Consider the following 22865-nt stretch of genomic DNA (forward strand, 5'->3'; position numbering starts at 1 on the left):
TTTAATTGAAAAAAAAAAAATGGCCAAAATTTTTTGACGTGACAAAATAGACACGTCAAAAAATTTTGACGTGTTGAATTTCAGCACGTCAAAAATGTTTTTGATGTGGCAACATTGCCACGTGGCAACACTGCCACGTCAAAAATATTTTTTTTGACGTGTTGCTCCCAACACGTCAAAAGTTTTTGACGTAGCACTGTAGACACATCAAAAATCTGGGATTTTTGACACCCACCCATTTAACCGTTGATAAACGTCAAAAATCACTTGTCAAAAGGGGTTTTTGACGTGTCAATACCATTGGCACGTCAAAAACTATCAGTCAAAAATTCACCTGATTTTTGTAGTGTTAGCACTTTTTCTTAGGTTGTTACAAATGGTATCGGAGCCATTGCCCAGCTTGAGATGGGGGGAGAGCGCACAAGCCCATGAAGGTTGCACGCGGGCACTCGCTGGGACGCCAAGAATGGGCTAATTCCATGAGGGTCACCAGCGGGAACGTTGGGTCCTAAGAGGGGGTGATTGTTGCATCCCACATTGCCTGTGTATGGAGATGTGGATATACTTAAATGTATACTTACACCTTTAATGACATGAACACATTTTAAAGCTGTGATGGTCATGATCCTATCTGAACTCTGCAGTTAAGTGTGTTTCTACGATAGTTGCACCAGGATTGGTAACCTCCTAGGAAGTCAAGTTTGGGGGAGCCAAAAGTGAACAATATTGTGTATCATTGGAGTGAGGTGTATTACATAAGGTATCAGAGCCATAGCCCAGCCTGAGATGTAGGGAGCGTGCACAAGCCCATAAGGGTTGCCAGCGAGGACGCTGGGTCCTAAGAGAGGGTGATTGTGATGTCCCACATAGCCTAGGTATGGAAAAGATGATGTGTTTATATGAAATATACTCTCTCTAAATGGTATGAGGCCTTTTGGGGGTAAACTCAACAATAAAATCGTGCAGGCTTGGCCCAAAGCGGACAATATCATACCACTTGGAGAAAGAATGTTACAAATACCAATCTATGATATCTATGATGACGAAAAAGATTTATTGAAGGAATTAAGTTTTGTGGTTAATGCAATAAAATTTATTGAAGAAAACAATACTATCATCTAATTGATGGAAGTCCACAGAATATAGAATCTCAGTTGAGTCATGAGGAAATTAATTATGTTGGTTTCCTTGAGATTAAAATATTTCTATCAAATTCTTCTAATAGTAATTAATTTGGTTTATGGTTTCGGCATGTTGGATGTCAATTTTAATTTTTGTGATAAAAAAATAATGAATCGATCCTTCTTGTGAGGCTTTTATGGAGTGTGAATTAGAGAAAACAAATGAAGGGTGTGTAAAGATTGATTTATGCAAAGTTGGTGTGAATAACTTTAAATCTAATATTCAGAGTCATCATGTTGTGATAAGTTGCAAAATATTTTTTTTTCCGGTATTAAGTTGCTCTAGTGTTGAAAAGTACTACATGATGGAAGAGATTAATTGGACATTCAAAACTTTAACACAAAGATGATTTGAATTCAAAGATGAATTCTTTCCAACCCGAGAAGGCTGATGCAGAGAATTAGACACAAGATTTGAACATTATTTTTTGAATAAGATCCGCACAAGAATGTAAATATTCATATAAAATATTTAAAGATTATTTTTCGAATAATATATTTTGTTGTTCTTTGGAGTATGAATAAAATTTTAGTCTTTAATCTGTTTTTTTCTTTTTGGTGATAATGGTCTTCTTTTTTTTTTTCTTCGCCGTAATCCTTATTTTTTATCTTGCTTAGTTCCATTTTTAATTTTTTAACTCTTAGTATACGAGAGGCTTTTAGTGAGATATAATATAACATATTGAGATACCACTTAACTTAAAAACTTAAGCCTATGAATTTGAGCTCAATTATAATATATTAACTACTCAAACTTATACATATTTCTAATATCGGACTCAATCTTTTTATACTCACCCATTAAACCTCTCTGTTATGTGTGAATCCATCGCGGCATCCCTCTTATGTGAATTTTTAGGTAGAAAAAGAGAGAGTTTAAAAAGGCAGCAAGTACAATACAGGATAATGGATAAGGTGACTGTACAGACGTAAAGTAATTAGTACAAAGTGGTATGAAACAGGATTTGGTAAAAAAATCTTTCTACTCGTAATTTGTAAATTAACAATTTGTAATAATACAATGATTTTTTGGCTAGAAAAAAAAAATAGTAAAACAATTGAAAAAATACACTGATGAGAAGGAATATCAAATTAACCTAGCTATCCCACGGGTCCGACCCAACCCAATTTGATTTTTTACATATTTTATAACCTAAGCTCTAAGCCTGTGAAAAACACAGGAAAAAAATGAACAGAAAGAGACACTCTTTTGTATGCACTCTGCAAACTTTTCCTAACTCTATTATTAAATCGAGAAACTCCATAAAGAAACTTCAAGAGCATTGCTTTCCATGTCATCCTCTAGACAGTGGGTAGGGGGAGATAGAAGAAGCCCTTCGGCCATATTCACCAGCAATCCAGGCATGTCAAAAAGTGCCTCGTCATCCATATACATCACACTTTCTTGCTGATGATGATCATCCAAAACTACCTCTTCACAACTACCCTTCCCGCTCTCTCCGCAATCCACCTCAACAAACTGGTCATCATGACTCGGCCGGAATCCCTCCGCCGCCACCGCAGCAGCCCTCCTTATCTCCCCGGCGTCCGTTGAAGCCGGCACACGCAAACTCCAAGCCGAGTCGGCGAAGTTGAGACAAGCAGAGGTTCCTCTAAGCGCCAAAGCCGCCACGTCATGCGCCCGAGCTGCCATCTCAGCACTTGGGTAGGTCCCAAGCCATATCCTTGTCTTCTCATTGGGCTTCCGCATTTCGGAAACCCACTTGTTGTTGTTCCTCCTCCTAACCCCGCGATACACGGGGTGCCTTGTCTCCTTGAATTTCTTCCTCCCCGCGCGCCTCTTGGGCATGCTGGAAGCCAGCACAACTTCTTCGTCCGAGTGGTTACTGGGTCGGCGAGCGGAGGTGCCGGCGTCGGACAAGGAAGAAGCGCTCTCCGGGTTCTCAGCCGGAGACCCGAATGGATGGGGGTCTGAGTATTGGGTGAAGATATCCATTTGAGATTGAGTGAGTAACTGAAAGTGCAAGTGTTTTAAAGTGAGTGAGCGAGCGAGAGAGATCCTTTTATAGCTTTGGTACTGTAAAGGTTATTTTGGTCAAGTGGCTGCGGCTTGCATACAGACACGGAATGGATGAGGTGTTGACCCCACAAGACTAAAAAAAGTACAAGGTTTTGACACGTCTTCCTCGACGTGTCTTTCTTGGAGTTGTTCTCCTCTCCAGCTTGCATAACATAGTGGCGCAAGTGTTTCGGACGTGTGACTGTGTCAGTAGCTGACGTGGCGCAAGTGTGAGTTAAGCAATCAAAATAGCGCGTTTTTATTTCTGCTTTTTATGATATGCCAGCCAGTTAAACCTCTTGTGTTGTTTCTATCTTCTCATGGTCAGTCATCTATGGGAAATAAAATGAATTCAATTGTTAATTAACCATTACAATTCAAATAGTTAATTATAGGGAATTTTGATGTCTTAATTGAATTAAGCACCACTTACATAATTTGAGAATATCTAATTAGTTGTAGTGGAGAGATATTTTTGTCTTTTCACTTTTTGAGTGGACGAAAATACCAATTTATTATTACTAACTGAATATTCTCTAATTCAAATAAAAAAAAAAAAAAAAAATCCTAATTAGACTGGTAGGAGGAGCCGGCTCTAATTAAAGAGAGAACCCTTGAATTGAATAGTCTGCACTAGTTATTCTCATAACATATATACACCACAGAATATTCTGGTCCATATTACTCTTCGGTAGTTGAAACAAAACAATAAATGACGTCGTTTTCGTGAACCCTTGCATGAAGAAATGAACGAAGGGCTAATCCATTCGTGTTCACAACAGAAGATATATGTTGTCACTTGAAATTTAAACAAAAAATCTGGTTATGTACGCGGTTTTTCCCACGCGTTCACTTGGACGACATGGGATTTCTAGAGGAATTTTTTTCTTGATTAAAATTTCTTCCAAGGCAAGATTTTTGTGATGACTTTAATTAATTAGTGTTTACTGGAAGAGACGGGTCGAGGTGTCCTTCCAGGTTTTCCTGAAGAAAAATGGCTGATAGATTGACCTAAGCAGCCTAGAAGGGAAGAAGCTCTACTGGGATTGACTCTAGAGAAGAGCATGAGGTCATCCATTGAAAAGTATGAGGTTATCTATAGAAAATACCCAACTTATAATGATAAACCTAATAAAACTAACTTTAATCTTAATTGATAGCTAATCATCCTTATTATAACTAAAATTCTACCTAATTCTCCTAACATTCCACACTTCTTTGAAAGGATCTTTGCTATTGAAGTTATTTGCCCATATATGCAGATTATGGTAATCAATAAATACTGAAAAATCATCACAATGACCAAGGAATTGCTCTTGGCTTCATGTCAGATACCTTTATCAACTTTTGTGGTTGCATATCCGACAACATTTGAAGTTCTCACGTGGTCTGTCACACTTAAAAAAATAAAATAATAATAATAAATTATTAGCAGTCGACTTTTTGTGGTTGCCTTGGATAAATTTTTATTCTTTTACCACTAAAATTATTCTTAAATCTTGCAAATTTTTCCTTCTATTACTTATTTAAGAACCTAACCGTTAAGAGAATTAAAGCAAAGTTTTTTTTTCTTATTCAATATGGGGAGGGGAAAATGGGAATTACAACATGATAAAACCCAAAATGGATGAACAATACAAACAATAACCCCTAACCAATCCGAAGCGCCCATAGAGGGAACTAAAGTGGCCCCAAAGGGCTGCAACCAATGGCAAAGCAAAGGGCTCCAGAGGCAATTCGATGTAGGCTGGAACTCATCCCCTACAAGTATTACTAGATGGGTCATTGCTTGAGTTTCGTTCACTAGCAATTCGAATGATGAGAATACGAATTCGAAGGTGAATTTTCTCTAACCTAGGTATCAAGGATTATGTATGAAGAAATTCGCACAAGATGAGTTTTACTAAAAATGTCATATACAGAGTTTTAGACCTCTGATTGGAAAAAGCTTTGCGGCATTGGGAAGCTAACTCAAATATCTACAAAGTCATGTAGGTTTGGTTAATTACAATATTTACTAGGTCAAAACGGGTTGCAAATGAAAGATTGGGAAGCTGGACGACTCTGTGTTTAATTTATGCACTTTTAGTTAGTGCCAGTCCGGACAGGAGTATGTCCCGTTCAGATGGGCATCATAGAATTTCAATTCCGACTCTATTTCGTATTAATTTTAGGTTTATAGTTTAGGGCCTATAAATACATGTTTTATATACCCTAGAACGCATATTTTGATTATATGTGAGTTTTTATCAATAAGAAGTCTCAGAGTTGAGCTTTCTTCATATTTTCCTTCAAATCCTAAATAGACTCTATCGTTTTAAGAAGAATTCTTAGATCTTTGATAAATTCAAGATCTAGAATTATCTATCCTTTCTTCTTGATACAATTTTCTTTGCATCCCACTAAGTCGTGTTTCATCAGTTGGTATTAGAGACCGCGTTATTTTCCATGGCTCCAGTTGTGACACCCCCAAAATTGACATTGGCCAGTTTGGCAGAGTTATTAGTAATTACTCAAGTTTAATCAACTGATGGCTAAATGGGGAACCGTTCCTCTAAGCATTATCAGAGTTAATGTATAGGAATATAAAATAAATCTGAGAAATCTATAAATCATTACAGGTGCAAGTATAATCCTCCAATCAAAGACATGAAGCAGCTAACAATAATATAAAGCAAACCTGATAATAGCATGAAGATCTTAAAGTAAAGAATGTGGTGGCAACCGTACAACTCTTGGGTTTTAGAAACAAGCTCACTATTAGAGTAATAAGCGCGTAAGTTTAACGAGTTAGTAAGTAAACCTTACAATTGGGTATGACATGAGCTCATTATTATTATATGGAAATAAACGTGTAGTTTTGATATAATTGAAAAGAGGTGTTGTCTTCGTTAATACACTTTGAAAATATCGTTTGGTTTGATAAAGGGTGGTGTACTCCTGGTTGCGTACTCCTGGTTGCAATCGCCTAAGTATTTAAATGCAGAAAAATTACTGTTTTATAGGTCATAACTATCATATATGGTCTACCCGATATATTACTTATTTTCAGCAGGGTTGACTCTGTCCCGAGTGACTTGTAATATAATGTCGGTGCCCCGACCATTGTACGTTATTGTTCATAACACTAGTAGCACGACTGAGTCTGACCTCGAGTGGCCCACGCTACTAATAATGTACGTCATATAGTGACCGATCGTTAAGACTGTGCTGGTCACGAAACAACTATTGGATCTAAGGCCAATATAACAACACACACATTTGACCATAAAATTAAGTTTATATAATAAGCCAATGAATATTATATCGCACGTACTAGTATATCATATTATACAATACATCTTATCAACAAATTATTAAAGCAGTAACCAATTTATTACAAAAATGTATACACACTCGCTAAGCATGGTCAGTGAGCCATACTTTTTAAGTAGAAAAAGACAGGTTAAAAAGGCAGCAAGCACAATACACGATAATGGATAAGGTGACTGTACAGACGTACAATAATTTGTACAAAGTGTTAAGAAACTGGATATGGTAAAAAATCTTTCCACTCGTAATTTGTAAATTAACAATTTGTAATAATACAATGATTTTTTGGCTAGAAAAAAAAAAAAAAATAGTAAAACAATTGAAAAAATACACTGATGAGAAGGAATATCAAACCTAGCTATCCCACGGGTCCTACCAACCCAATTTGATTTTTTACATATTTTATAACGTAAGCTTTATGCCTGTGAAAACCACAGGAAAAAAATGAACAGAAAGAGACACACTTTTGTATGCACTCTGCAAACTTTTCCTAACTCTATTATTAGATTGAGAAACTCCATAAAGAAACTTCATCAGCATTGCTTTCCATTTCATCCTGATCGACAAAGGGAGGAGGAGATAGTAGAAGCCCTTGAGCCATTTTCACCAGCAATCCAGGCATGTCATACAGAGCTTCCTCATCCAAATACATCACACTTTCTTGATGATGATGATCCAAAACTACCTCTTCACAACTACCCTTCACGCTCTCTCCGCAATCCTCCTCAACAAACTGATCATCACTCGGCCGGAATCCCTCCGCCGCCACTGCAGCAGCCCTCCTTATCTCTCCGGCATCCGTTGAAGCCGGCATACGTAAACTCCAAGCCGAGTCGGCGAAGTTGAGACAAGCAGAGGTTCCTCTAAGCGCCAAAGCCGCCACGTCATGCGCCCGTGCTGCCATCTCAGCACTTGGGTAGGTCCCAAGCCATATCCTTGTCTTCTCTTTGGGCTTCCGCATTTCGGAAACCCACTTGTTGTTGTTCCTCCTCCTAACCCCGCGATACACGGGGTGCCTTGTCTCCTTGAATTTCTTCCTCCCCGCGCGCCTCTTGGGCTTGCTGGAAGCCAGTATAACTTCTTCTTCCGAGTGGTGGCCGGCGTCGGACAAGGAAGAAGCAGTCTCCGAGTTCTCAGCCGGTGACCCAAATGGATGGGGTTCTGAGTATAGGGTGAAGATATCCATTTGAGATTGAGTGAGTAACTGAAAGTGCAAGTGTTTTAAAGTGAGTGAGCGAGGGAGAGAGAACCTTTTATAGCTTTGGTGTAAAGGTTATTTTGGTCAAGTGGCTGCGGCTTTCACACGGACACGGAATGGATGAGCTGTTGATCCCACAAGACTAAAAAATGTACAAGGTTTTGATATGTCTTCCTCCACGTGTCTATCTTGGACTTCTTCTCCTCTCCAGCTTGCATAACACAGTAAAGCAAGTGTTTGGGACGTGTGACTGTGTGAGTAGCTGACGTGGCGCAAGTGTGAGTTAGGCACTCAAAACAGCACGTTTTTATTTCTTCATTTTTATTGATATGCGAGCCAGCAGTTAAAACTTTGTTTCCGTCTTCTCATGATCAGTCAAGTCATCTATGGGTATTCAACCAACTTTTTTTTTTTTTTTTTTAATTAAAAATATAGGAAGGGCGACTGGTGTAGTTTTTCCCTTGGGCGTGATCATCGGAGTTCTCATCCGCTGTAAAATGTCCGATTTGAGCTATAGCTACTGCCTAAGAAGGCGAGCCCGTTACCACAACTCCACCAAAATGTAAGCCGGTAGAGCCCCTTCATAGTAGCATATGGTTCACGCATCTATTACCGCAAGCAGATTCGAACACGCGACCACTAAGATAAAAAAATTCTTCTACCAACTCAACTACCACCTTGGTGGTATTCAAACAACTTTGAAAAACAAATTAACAGCTTAAATATTCGGTATCGTCAGCTTCGTCTTTGACAATTCAGTTGGTAAAATATGTGTAGAATTTTATAAATTATATGACTGTGATCCCTAAAATTCTGGAAAACATTCATTTATTTATTTTTATTTTTATTTTTTGTAAAAAAGAAATAGTTAACTTCATGGCTGTTCTAGAAATCTAAAAATAAAAAATCTCTTTGGCCCTCCAAAATTCAGAAGAAGAAAAGAAAAAAGAAGAGGTGATCTCTCTGAATATCTGGAAAAAAAAAATAAAAAATTATTAGAGTTTTGAAAATGTCTTTTGGTTTTGGTCTGAAAAAAATATAAAAAAATGGTCAATAATTTGGTATTTATTGTATCAGGCCTAGATATAAGCTTTGAATTGAATGGTCTGTGCTTGTTATTCTAATAACATATATACACCACAGAATATCCTGGTCCATACTCTTCGGTAGTTAAAACAAAGCAAAGCAATAAATGACGTCGTTTTCGTGAACCCTTGAATGAAGGGATCTGCTTGCATGCGGTAGTGAAAAACGGTACCCTTTTTCACTAAACGGTAATCTTTTTCACTGTTAAAAATTAGGTTTAAAAAATTCATTAAAACTTAAAAAATTATAAAAAAAATAATAATAATTAAAAAGATTAAAGTATTAAAAAACCTAAACCAAAAAAAAGAAAAAGAAAAGATAAATGGGTTGGCCAGGTTGGATTGTGGGGTTAATTTCTTGGATCGATTTTCTCAGTTTTTTTTCCCACGCGTTCACTTGGACCACATGGGATATCTAGAGGGATTTTTCATCTTGATTAAAATTTCTTCGAAGGCAAGATTTTTGTGATGACTTTAGTGTTTAATGGAAGAGAAGGGTCGGTCGAGGTACCCTTGCAAATTTTCCTGAAGAAAAATGGCTGATTTGGTGGAGGGACCAGAATCCTCTCCATCTTAAATGAGATTGACTCTAGGGGAGGGACCCGGATCCTCTCCTTCTTATTTTAAGATGGTAAAATGGTCATTTCACCACCTTTTTTTTTTTTTTTTTTTTGGACCATTTTAGTTTTGTAGAAAGGAGGATCGGAGAGAAGAGCATGAGGTCATCCAAAGAAAAGTATAAGGTTATCTATATGGAAAATACCCAACTAATGATAAACCTAATAAAACTAACTTTAATCTTAATTGATAACTACTCATCCTTATTAACTAAAATTCTACCTAATTCTCGTAACTTTCTACACTTCTTTGAAAGGATCTTTGCTCTTGAAGTTATTTGCCCATATATATATATATATATGCAGATTATGGTAATCAATAAATTCTGAAAAATCATCACAATGACCAAGGAATTGCTCTTGGCTTTAATTATGATTATCTGCTCCTCATGACTTCATGTCCGAGACCTTTCTCAACTTTGTGGTTGCATATCAGGACATCTCAGCAGCTCTCTTATGAGTGGCTATGTTCCCTACATTTAGAAAAAATATCAAAAAAATCACAAGAAAATACCCACAATAGAATTCTTAAATCTGCCACAAACATGAAGATCGCTATAGTGGGTTCCATTGTAACAATCCTTATGCTTATTAAAATATAAAAAAACTCAATTCTCTCTCCTCTCACCTTTTCACGCAACTCATCTTCTCCTTCTCCTATTTTTCTTTCTTTCTTCTTTATGGCCAACAAACCACATGCCCATTTCCTGTTCCACATCATAGTACAACCCAAAAAATATTCAAAACTAGAGGCTTAATTTAAGGTCCAAGACCAGAGTGAGAAGAGAGCGTCAATTCTCTCCTGGTGATGTTACGTGAATGCATAACAGATCGAGTAATACACCTTTTGATCAAAGGAGAATCCAAATTTGACTTTTTCTTCCTACCTATTTTGATAGAATTTAGGTTCTGAAAGAACTTAGATCTTAGATTTTGAAAGAACTTATACCTTTTTCAAACACAAGGTTTGAGAATTAAATTTGCATGCATTTTATTTCTATTTAGCCTTGGCTTTAAATAGAAACGATTACAAGAATTAAACTCGGAGACAAACTCCTTAACCTACAAGGATACATGATCATTTATCTAAGGGATAAGTCCTATTATAACGTATAGTAGGAGGAGTTAGAGATTTAGGAACATACCTATTTCACTAATCCTTTACATTGAAATATTAGAATAGACCTCATCCTCTACCTACGTTGCAGTAGTTAGTAGTAGAATAGAACATAGAATTTCTATCTAACTACAACTCCACAAACCCTACTAGAATTGAAATAGATAAATAAATAACAACTAACAACTAGAGCATGCTTTATCTCTTGATCTTATCTCTTGACTAAGTAATTTCGTAACATTCCTCCCTTCTTAAAATTACCCTTGTCCTCAAGGGTAAAATTTGAAAATCTTAGTAGATTTCCAAAGGGGCTCCAATGTCTTCTTGATGACCACTGTGATCTTCTCTGGGCTCTTTCTCTTCCGGATATATACCCTAAAATAGGAATAACTTCCTGCAACGATGACTTGGCATGAAACATTCATCACAATTAAAACATAGGCCACGGTCACGCCTCACTTGCAGTTCCGTGGGACTTAGGCGCTTCACCAATGGTTCTTGGGAGCGGGTCAATGCAGAAGATAGTAAAGGTGGAGGGTTAGGTTCTTTAATGCTCACGCCAAATAGATTTTGAGTCACTTGATTGCGAGCTTCATACAACGGTGCTAGCCTGATTGCTTTTGTCACATTAGCAGACCTTGCTGCTTGTACCTCCGTTCTTAATTCACCTTTAGCCCACTCACAAAACACCCCAATTGATGTGGGATGGATAACTTCCCTACACGGCTAAGAAGTTGCTAAAACTAGATTTGGTACTCCCTAACTGATCCGGTTTGTTGGAGCTTTGTGAGATCTCCAAAATGGTCTTCATATACTGTCGACACATAATGGATATGGAGGGCTGTTTTCAAGGAATTCTAGGTAAGAAACTCCTCACTTTCTCTAAATAGTTGATACCACATCCTAGATTCACCATCTAGGTGATATGCTGCCAATGGTAATTTTTCCACATCTTCGATTTGTTTAAAATTGAAGTATTGTTCTACCTTGCAAATCCAAGTTGTAGGATCTTTGCCCCCACGCTATTATGAGAGCCCTTTGAATGTTTGTCACGGGTTTTGGATGGTGGTTTGAGTATCGGGTGAAGATATTCATTTGCGAGTGAGTCACTGCAATTGCAATTTGCTTTCAAGTGAGTGAGTGAGCAAGAGAGATCCTTTTATAGCTATGGGGTTCGTTTGATAAACAGTTTTGGCATGATTTCGGCACAATACTATTTATCACATTTTTTTTTTTTTTTAACATTCTCTTATTTTTTAAATCATATCAATCATTTTTTTATTTTTATTTAAATAAAAAGTCACTATAAAACAAATTTTTTATTTTTTTTATTTTTTATATCAATTAATTTTTATTACAATATCAAACCAAAATCGAAAGGAATTAGTTCATCAAACCAACCCCATGGTATAAGGGTGTTTTATCAACCGGATAGCTGTGGCCCCCACGGTTTTGACTTATTCTCCTCCATATATGTTTGTCTTGGACTTGTCCCCCTAGCCTCCAGCTTGCTTATCATAGTAAAGCAAGTGTTTAGGACGTGTTGGCAAGCTACCACTTGGCGTGAACTAGAGTGACGTATGCCGATCAAATAGCACGTTTATATTTTCATCTCTTGTCAGATCGTCTCATGACGAATGCATATACGTCCGACGTCGGTTTCACTAACTTTACTTGACACAAAACAATAGTGAAATTCATATGTCATATGTGATGCTCGACCTAGTTGAGGATTGAGATTTCCATGGGATTTATTTTTTTAACTCCTATTCTAATAACTCAAATTTTAATTACTATTTGAATAAAAAAATTATTACAATATATATATATATATATATATATATATATATATATATATATATTACTTTTCAATACGAAAAGTAAAATAGTTTGCAAACTATCAAAATTCGATTTTAGTCAACCTCATTGACAATTGTCTAGAAACATGGGTTCGATTTTCGTCATTTTAGTCAACTCATGTGGGATGAGACTTACAAAAGATATGGAGGAGATAATTTAAGGCTCCATCGGCCATACTGTGTATAAGCAACGTAGATAATTAATTAAGTCAATTGTCAACCCTCTTAACATACATACACCACAAAAGAGTTTGGTCTATATAATACACTACTCTTTGCGAGTTGAAACAAACAACGATGTTGTATGCTTTTGAGAACCGTTGCATGAAGAAGTGAACGGATCAAGGTTTAATTCGGTCGCGTTCACACTAGATGCCGACAGTTGAATTTACAAGGAGGCCATGTGTTGAGACACTTGAGATTTCGCGACAAATTCATAACGATCAAATTAAGAGAACAAAAAGATTTATATTTTATATTTTATATTTTATTATTTTAAGTTTCACCCCCCACAAAAATAAATTTTTGACTGGAAAACAACCCTTTGCTGACGCCAATGTAAATCTTCACTTAACCAACTCCAGATGAAAAGACCAAAACACCTAAGATATAGTTAAAGGGTAATGTGATGATACAGTCGAAGAAAGGAGAAAAACTTGTGGCTTGTGCGCAACGATGCGTATGTGCAAAGTGTGTCCAGTGCGATACACGTCACTTTGGTGACAAGTGACACCACTAATATATGTCTACCTAAACGTCATTTTAGTCTACGTGAATTGACAATTTTTTTTTTTCTATAGCTTTTTAATGTGGGACATAGCAAAACACAAATAAAAAGAAAATTGAAAATTTTAATTAAAGAAAAAACTTTAATTTCTATTAAATAATTTCAACATTAGTCACTAATTAAGTGTGTTAGACATGTTCTCGAATTACGAAAAAAAAATTAAGAGTACTAACTCTTTTACTAAAAGAGACTTATTAAACTGATGTTTAGCTCATTTATTAGTACTCATTACATTTATCTTAATTAATTATTTTTTTTTTCTTCTAATGAATGAGCTACACATTAATAATCATTAACAGAGGCTTAGTAAACTAATGTGAAACTTATTTATTAGTATTCGTTACGTTTCTTTTAATTAATTATTTTAATTTTTTTCAATTAATGAGCTGTACATGAATTTAATAATTTAGTAAACCTCTATTAATAGAAAAAATTAGTATTACTAATATTTCTAAAAAAAACCCATTTTGTCACCGTGAAAATTTGATGAAGACGCAGGAGAAAAGGACAAATCATAAATAGTTTTAATTAAAAGAATATTGATTGTGATAATTAAGGAACAAAATTGCTTGCTGGTACATTGGTAATTGAAGAAATCTTAGTTGGATATACGAATGGGGGACATAACTTTTTGAGTGAAATGAGGTGAGGCGACGGTTGCCGGTTGCCACAAAGGTACAAACTTAAAACATTCTGTCATTTTTTAAATGCTTAAAGTAGTAAGTGTTGACTTTTTGACTCGTGTGTGTCTTGGACTTTGTCTAGCCCTCATGCTCCAACTTGCAAAGAGAAATGTTAGATTTACAAGCACATTTTATAAAAATAATTTTATAAATTGATATGGCACAAAATGATTAGATAGGAGATAAATTTAAATTTTGAAAAATTTAATTATGTTGTGTTACATTAGTTTGTAAAAGTTTTTTTTTGTAAAATGTGTTTATAAGCCTAACATTTTTCACTTACTAAACATAGTAGCTTTGAAGAAATATATAGGCCGTTTATTTTAATTTAGCCTTCTATGATATGCCAGCCAGTTCAACTTTCGGTGTTGTTTCAAAAATAATATACAAACTTCAAAACCTCTCAATTTGAACATCTGAACTTTCAATTGCAGTTAATTTGAATTCTTCCGTCAGATTTTAAACCTTAAAAGTGAGACAATAATGTTTATGGATCCGGCTTACATGCTGTTATTAAAATAACAGCATGTATGCTGTAGTTGAATCAACGGTCAAGATTGAATTTTAAAGTTGACTTATTTTTATAAGCATTTAATAAGAGAGAGAAAATGAAAAAGAGATTTTGAAAAATTCAATCTTGACCATTGATTCAACTACAGCATACATGCTGTTATTTTAATAACAGCATATAAGCCAAATCCAATGTTTATACCCTTGACTTTTTTTATTATATTCTAAATTTACTTTTAATTCCAAATTAAAAAAAAAAATGAAAATCATGGATATTTTGGTTTTTTTAGGTATTGTCGCTAAAAGTTAACGGCTAAATCTGATGGAGGTGTTCAAATTTGTTGCAATTGAAAGTTTAGGGGTTCGAATTAAGAGGCTTTGAAGTTTAGGGGCTTGTCAAATCGTGTTGTAATTCAAGAGTTTAAATTGAAATTACCAATTGTTTTTTTTAAAAAAAGAAAAATATCTTCATGACTCTTCTAAAAATCTAAACAAATCTCTTTGGCCCCCCAAAATTCATAACCAAAATGATCTCTCTAAAAATCTAAAAGTAAAGAAAATTATGTTTTCTTTTGTTTAAAAAAAAAAAAAAAATCTCTCATTGGCCCTCCAAAATTGTTTGCTTTCCAGAAAAATAAAATAAAATTATGGCTCTTTGAATTGAATAGTCTTCACTTGTTATTTTCTTAATAAATACACACGCATATCACAGAAGAGCCCGGTCCATATATACTCTTTTGTAAGTTAAAACAACGACGTCGCTTTATAGAACCATTGCATGAACTATGTAATCCGGTCGTGTTCACACCTGAAGCCGTCGACTTGACACCGGGCCCCACAGTTGAGTTGAGACTCTGTACGTAGAGGTTTCGCCCACGGGCCACGGGTTCCACATGGTCCACGTGGACCACGTGGACTTTCTAGAAGAATTTGTAGGCTGCGGGCCTTGTATGTGTAATCTCCGTGTGCCGCCGTGGCCCCCTCATTGATGAATAAATATTATGTGGGCTGGATACTGATCCAGTTGAGTTTCAGCCCATCAATTTGAAGGGAGTGTCCAAAGAAAAGCCCAAATCCTTTGGAGTACTTGCCTACTTTGGAATTTTAATTTTGGGGCTCAAAACAATAAGGTCATCAGTCCACAGATTTAGACTATTTTTAAAAGAATAATGTTAAAAATTATATTTTTATAATATTGATGTAACAGTGCAAATTAATCATTGAACCAATCCTTATTAAAAGAAAAGAAAAGGTAATGCTAGCTATAAACTAAATTGACATTTTTAAATAGTCATCCAGCAAGCCAGGCATCCTTGGAGTATTTAGAATTGCATATGTAATTTGGTGATTTCTTTTCATAGTCAATTTGCTTAGAACTTTTATCACACACAACAAACAGAAGAACATGTCCCCAATGGATAGCTCAATCGGCTGTGAACCACACTTTATGAAGCGGAAGTCACTAATTCGAATCCCCCCTTCTCCTTCCCTTGTGTGAATATGTCAAAAAAAAAAAAAAAAAAATTGTTTTATGTTCTAAAATGTCTTTTCTATCCCGAGCATAGTTAGTGAGTCTTCTTCCATGCATTTAGTCTTATGTTTGTTAATGTATTTTGGATGGTGATTTTTGCTTTTGGTTTTTGGTTTAAATAAGTATTTTGATGTGACATAAGCTTTTATTGAAAAAAAAAAAAAATACCCGTAAGCTTTTACATTACCTTTTATTATAAAAAAAATAAAATACAAAAAACAATGGCGGATCAAGAATGCCACATCACCTATGTTGCATGGGAGTGGGATGTGAGATGAGTATTTTAAATTATTTTTAAAAATAATGGTCATGGTAACGACAATGTAGCAATCGAATTAAGATGGTAATAATATTTATAGCATCATGGTTATAACTAGGGATAACAATTGGAGCTCTCTAATTACTTATTAAATTGGGTGCAATTAAGTACCCGATTGAATTGCATGCAATATGAATAACTTTACAAAAAAGGCACGTGTAGAGTTCAGTTGTTCTAAATAACTTAAGGTGCATGGTCTAAAGAATGAGCCTGTATTGCATGCAATACGAGTAAATAATTGCAATCAATGACTACTGATTTGGTGGCTTAAGAAAAAAAAAAAAAAATTTGGAGTCTAGAGAATGATTCATTTGTAGAATTTTTTTTTTTAAAATGAATCATCATAGATGAATTTAATATGAAAAATGGAGATATGTTTTATGAGAAGTCCCAATTCTGGTAAGATGGGAAACCGAGCTACCTACTTTACTTACCAATTTTCTAAGATAATAATAATTTAAAGATAAGAGTAAGATCAAGTAGTATTATTAAAAAAAGAAAAAGAAAAAGTAGGTGTAGTTATTGATGATATGGTTCTCAAAAACATCTACCAAGAAAAGGGAATCATACCATGAGCCCATAAGAAAATATTTCTTTAAAACATATATAAGCTTTTTTGTTAATTAAATCCTATAACAAAATTCTAAAAAAATTCTTGTTTTTTTTTTTTTTGTAATTATAAAAAAATGAAAAATTACAAAGATTCAAGGCTGAGCATTTGCAAATTCCATTAAATTCCGACAAACACCTGAATATATATATATATATATATATATATATATATATATGAAGTTTTCTCAAAAAATTAATTAGTATTTTTACATTTTAAAAAGCAATAATAATATTAATTTTTAAAATAAAATAAAATAAAAATTAATTAATATTTAAATATAATAAAATGCCCACTTATACTTATTGCCCCCTCAAAATTTATCCGCCGCCCACTATAGAACATATTCAACATACATATATAAATGATCATTGATGATTAGACCCGCAAAAGAAAGAAAAAGCAGGGGAAATAAATCATATCTAACAACCCAATATCGATCATTACTCATTCGGGAGACATCTTCGGTGGAAAACTAATTTCCTGGATTGAGATCTTCTTGCCACACTCTATGAGGGGGGCCAAGAGACGTAGAGAGCTTTCTTTTAAGCCTCCCAAAAAGAGAGAGCATCATTGTGTCAACCTCATCGGATGCTTGTTTCCTCTTCCCCATAGATGTTTTAAGAACCATAAACCATCCAATTATTTTCATGTTTTAAAGAAATATTTTCTTATTAATTGATAGATCGATGTTTTTGAGAACCAAATCATCAATAACTACACCCACTTTTTCTTTAATTTCTTTTTCTTTTTTAATATTATTACTTGATCTTATAACTCTTATCCTTAAAAAAATTATTATCCTAATTAGGGAATTGGTAAGTAAATAGCTAGCTCAGTTTCCCATCTTACCAAAATTGGAACTTCTCATAAAACATATCTCAAATTTTCTTATTAAATTCATCTATAGCTATGATCAGTCGTCGGATTTGGACCACAAAAGGATGATGGTTCATTTGAAGTGAAATAAAAAAATAGTGATCGAGTGCAATTATTGTTTTTTTTTTTAAGCCTCCAAAGCAATAATGATCGAGTGCAATTATTTGCTCGTATGGCATGCAATACGGCCCCATCCTTTAAACCTTAGGTTATTTAGAACACTGGAACCGTACATGTCTTTTTTTGTAAAGCTGTCCATATTGCGTGCAATTCGATCGTGACACTTAATTGCGCCTTTTTTTTCTTCTATCCGACACTGTTGCATGCTTACTACATCGTGGGTGTTGATTAAAAAAAAAAAGAAGTTATTTTTTGGATATACTAGTAACAAAAACACAAGAATAAGATATGGGTTTGTTCAAACCTACTATGTTACAATAGCCCAAAGAAATTTTCAAGTGGTCAGAACATGTACTAGAGCGTGAGTTTGAATCTTCGCAACGAAGAATTCTCATACATACCTGATTAGTATTAGCCGCATTGAATTCCTATCGATGCCTTGGTGGGGTTAAGTCATACTTGAGGGAACCCCTACGATTCCCACCGTCAAGACCCCTTATGTGCGACTTTCAATGGGTAGATGCTACTATGATCACGTCTAGATAAGATAACAACAATTAGTCTCCCCGGCCTACTATTTTTTACTTAGAAAAAAAAAAAAAACACATGGGTTGCTTCGAAATGGTATTATGTTACAAAGAGAATTATGAATCCTAATAGGATTCTTAAACCATCAAAGTAGATTGAGAAGATGGAAAAGATTAAAAGACGTCAGCTTCATTGGGGGGGGGGGGGGGGTGTGATTCGAATAACGTAATCCTCAATTATACGAGTTTTGTCCAATGGAGAGAGAGAGAGAGAGAGAGACGCGTCACCAACTAGCGAAAGTGATGAAGATGGGAGAAGAAAGCATAGCAGGAGATGTCGGCCATGCTTGATTTCATGTCTCCATAGTCGCCTTTTTTTTATTTGTTTTCTTTTGTTGTTGTTGTTTTTGAGGGTGATTCAAAGTTTTGGAAGAGGATTTCGGCTTGTTGTTTCTCAGATCGGACAAAAATCCCACCAATTTCAACTTTAGTTTCTGATTATAGACTAAAAGGAGCCACACAAGACTAACAACACCTTTTCAAAGTTGAAGGCCCCCACCTTTCCCCTATGGGAGTTCATGGCCGACTTGCAACCCAAGCTTTGTTGTCTAATTTGTTTTAAAAAATTGAATAGAAGACCCAGCTTGCCCTTAGTTAATTAGTAGCCCCCATGGCGAATCTTCAGAAATGCTTTTCTAAAGATGTGTCAATTGAGGGAAGCTGATCAATGTTTTCATTTTAAAATTTTGAAATATTCAAGTGCAATTCTTTGCTGTTTTGTTTTGATCGATGCATAAGTCAATCAATGAGTAAAAACTATATTTGTTTGTATGGAATTGCTTTTGAAATTGTGAGTATTTAAAAATGCACCCTTTTGCATGCTATTTGAAAATCCTAGAAAAATCTAGGTTTGGTTCAAAAATCTAATGTGTGTTTTTTGTTTTTGTTTAGAAAAAGTGTTCTAGGTTTTTTTTTTTTTTTTTTTTTTAAGGAGTGTTTTGTGGTCCGAATAGTTTGTTAATATTTTTGTTTTAAAAACGGAAAACATAGATTTCATCAAAACAAAATAGGCTATATAAGCTTGGTTAAACCCTTGTTGTGTGGGAGATGTTCATATGAATTAATGATGAAGTTGATTTCAGATTGATCAAACTTCATTTTATGATAATTAAATGTTAAATCACCATTTATTTCAAAAGCTTAAATTGATAGGAAAATGTAAATTTAATTAATACTTTAATACTCTCCCTCATGTGTAGGTTCAAACTTTCTTTTAACAGGCGAGCTGATAGAAAAAGATAAATTTAATAATTTAATTAATATTTTAATACTTCTCCTCACATGTGGGCTAAAACTCGTTTTTTTTTTTTTTTTTTTAAAAGACTAAAACTCGCTTTTAATAAGTAAGACCTAAAACGTGAAATATTTAATTGAAATAAGGTAGATGAAGGCGTCCTGGTTTGGACTCATGATCTTTAGTTTTGATTTGCTACTCTGATTGCTAACAATTCAGACAATAAACGTGAGAGCATTAATATGGGGCCTACCCGCCTAAGTAAATTTTGGAATGTTTGCCCATTTGTTGAGACAAGCAGATCATATAAAAACCGTTTCACATTTGTTATTGTGATTTTTAGCAATCGGAAGTAATTTACTAGGAGTCCAAATCCTCTATTTTGGCACCGTAAAGGATATGGCAGGAGATGAAGTTTGTGACCAATTTCAAAAGGAGAAAAAGTCACCTAGCTAGGCCCGGTGTGGATGTGCTTCTAAATGCTCAAGCTTTTTAATTGGAAGAAGTCTTAAAGCTTAATTGATTGTTTTGAATTAGAAGACAAGGAAAGTAAAAAAGTGACCGTTGACATAATTTTACTCTAATTAAACCAGTTTAAAGGAATTTCTTAATCACATGACCCATTTAATAGTTCAATAATTTTTTTGGAAATGAACAAATAGTCATATGCAGGGACCCCCACCCCCCATCCCCCAACCCCCCCATTGTTGACCCTCTCCCAAAATTCCCTACCTACTTTTGTCCCGGGGATTGTCACACACTTAATTTAGTTATGGTTTATAGCGAAAAATTTTGTCCAACTTATATTAAGGTAAAACCAGATTTAAATTTGGATCCTAAATTTAAAAAATTCATGTAGTTATGAATGTTTTTGGCGTTTGATGTTTATACCAAGTATAGATTTCACGAAAAAAAAAAAAAAGAAAAAAAAAAGAAAAGGATAAACCTAAGAAATTTTTCCCAAATTTTCATATGAATTTGTACCGAAAACAAAAGCAAGAACAAACGCTTTCAGGGACAGGACTGGGCGGTCATAGCTCCTCAGTTTTGATTTGTTTTTTTCTTTTTTCTTTAAAATATCTGTATATAGTTGAATATATAATTCTTTTGGATTAAAATCAATCTTGATCCCTATAAAAATTAAACCTGGCCCTTTGTTTATGCTTTACAGCAGCAGCAGCAGCCCCTTTTTAATATAAGCCACACAATCTAAAGATGATTAAGAACATGTGAGGAGGTTTATCTAATTAGATTATTACTGTTTTGCAGTGCAGCCTAATTAGCATAACCTTATTATGGAGTGTAATTACTAATTAATATAAACATGAAAAAAATATGTCGAAATATGAGAGAGCGACACGTGTTGATGGACACATAATTATTCCCCCGACAAATGAACAGTGTAACATGTTTAATCATACACTGATACACAGCCATTTTCTAATCTCATGACATATCTAATAAATGCTACTTTTTATTTTCAAATCTTTCATCAAAAAGATATTGACTTTTAATGGGACCCATTAAGTTTTGACTCATCATGATCATCATCTCAGATTTCGTAAATTATGAGTAAAAATTCACCGCGGGGTTGTGACAGGTATCATTGATGAAAAGCATGGAAAAAAATAACCTTAAATTAATTAGTGATTTAAGATGGTGGGAATCTTCACTTTAATTAAAACTTAAAGGCTTTGTTTGGTTTTGCAATTTTGCGGGTCAAAAATACAATTTTAAACAAAATCGTGCAAAATGTATAATTTGAAAGTCCATTTTTCAAATCGCTAGTAAAAGGGTGGGTTTTTTTTTTTTAAAAAAAAATTGTACATTTTGAAATCGCAATTTTAAACGGGCCCTTACTTATATATGTAATTCATTCTATAGTTTAGATTAATTTACACTTTCAAGATAATCAATGATTAAAGGGGTGAAATGAGATATACATGGCTAAATTAAGAAGTGCACACAAAAGATAAACAATGACATCCAACAATTATCGTGACAATATGGAGAGAAGAGTTGAGAACATAATTAATGTATTAATTAATCTCACAAAGACGACAACACACTATTGTACATGCACTCAAAGTAAAGAAAAAGCAAGCAATTAACTCACTACCTTCGTCTAAAAACTCTAAAGTGTGATGATCATATTTTCCAATGCTGGATCAATTCTAATTTTATATATATATATATATATTTGATGACAGGCATTCATATATGTAACATGCTGCCATGTCCATTTCCTAGCTGTTGTATCTTTCTTCTACTCCTTTTTTTTTTTTACTTCAAAATTTCCGTACGTTTACTTGGCTATAGAGCAATGTCAAAAATAGCTCCATAAGCTTTGTCCCCCGTCTGAATGATCTCCCGGCGAGTACTCATCGGACGAGTTTATTCTCGGCGGCGACACCAGCATTCCTTCCGCCATATCGACTAGCAGATTTGGCATCCCAAATATGGCCTCCTCATCCACAAACTCTCCCCAAGATGTCAAACCACCTTCATGCATAGTCATGTTATCATCATCATTATCATCGTTACACGACTGCCTGCGCGCTGAGTTGCCACTCGATTCTGCCTTCTTTGACGCCGCAGCGGCTGTGGCTGCGCTACGGATGTCTTGGGACGACTTAGAGGCTGGAACGGGGTACGAGCCAACTGATTCCGGGAAGTTAAGCACTGCATCTTCCCCCTTTAGTGCTCGCGCCGCCACGTCGTAGGCGGCAGCCGCCATCTCCGGGGTCGGAAAGGTGCCAAGCCATATGCGCGTTGTCTTACGTGGTTCCCGGATTTCGGACACCCACTTGCCGCTCCGGCACCGGATTCCCTTATACATTGGGTGTCTTCCAGAACTAGAGCTGGAGGCCATGGCGGGTTTTGGAGACTTAAGTGGCTTCCCAGAGAATGTTGAGGCTTCACACGTTTGAATATTGAGAGAATGTTGGACTTGGTCAAATGGTTGTACTTGTGGCTCAAGGGGTTGGTCTGATTGGTGCATATTCTCTCTCTCTCTATATATTTATATAGGTAAGGGTGTGAACAATAAGGCAAATTGAAAGAAGGGTATAATATACAATATACTTTAGAGAAAGAGAGATATATATATATATGTGGGTCAGTTTGTGTATATATATATTTCTGACAAAAAGGGTGATGATCAAAGCGTGGGGAATTCGCGGGGGGGTGACTGACAAAATCGTGGCAGCAAGTTGG

General features: G+C 35.2%; 2 protein-coding genes and 1 pseudogene across 3 annotated transcripts; all 3 read right to left on the bottom strand.

Annotated features, from left to right (window-relative positions):
• Window positions 1-2382: 2382 nt before the first annotated feature.
• LOC132176101 (dehydration-responsive element-binding protein 1A-like) lies at window positions 2383-3138 on the bottom strand. Of its 2 annotated transcripts, XM_088514910.1 has the most exons (2): window positions 2659-3138; window positions 2383-2613 (listed from the first exon to the last, which is right to left on the bottom strand). In XM_088514910.1, the coding sequence occupies exons 1-2, from the start codon at window positions 3136-3138 to the stop codon at window positions 2428-2430; spliced, it is 666 nt and encodes a 221-aa protein (XP_088371036.1). In that variant the 3' UTR covers window positions 2383-2427. The 2 variants fall into 2 exon arrangements, with proteins under 2 accessions (XP_088371036.1, XP_059444209.2); XM_059588226.2 differs by having other exon boundaries at window positions 2383-3138.
• A 3723-nt stretch (window positions 3139-6861) lies between these two features.
• On the bottom strand, window positions 6862-7718 carry LOC132176126 (dehydration-responsive element-binding protein 1A pseudogene; annotated as a pseudogene).
• A 14257-nt stretch (window positions 7719-21975) lies between these two features.
• Window positions 21976-22591, bottom strand: LOC132174361 (ethylene-responsive transcription factor ERF027-like). Its single transcript, XM_059586028.2, has one exon. The coding sequence runs from the start codon at window positions 22519-22521 to the stop codon at window positions 21976-21978; it is 546 nt and encodes a 181-aa protein (XP_059442011.2). The 5' UTR covers window positions 22522-22591.
• Between the last annotated feature and the right edge of the window lie 274 nt (window positions 22592-22865).

Source organism: Corylus avellana, chromosome 3 (genome assembly GCF_965113065.1).
Source record: "Corylus avellana chromosome 3, dhCorAvel1.hap1.2, whole genome shotgun sequence".
Lineage (NCBI taxonomy): Eukaryota > Viridiplantae > Streptophyta > Magnoliopsida > Fagales > Betulaceae > Corylus > Corylus avellana.

What these genes read in the sequence shown, in the direction of transcription:
- LOC132176101 (XM_059588226.2), bottom strand. Translation starts at nt 3,138, where the DNA reads ATGGATATCTTCACCCAATACTCAGACCCCCATCCATTCGGGTCTCCG.
- LOC132174361 (XM_059586028.2), bottom strand. Translation starts at nt 22,521, where the DNA reads ATGGCCTCCAGCTCTAGTTCTGGAAGACACCCAATGTATAAGGGAATC.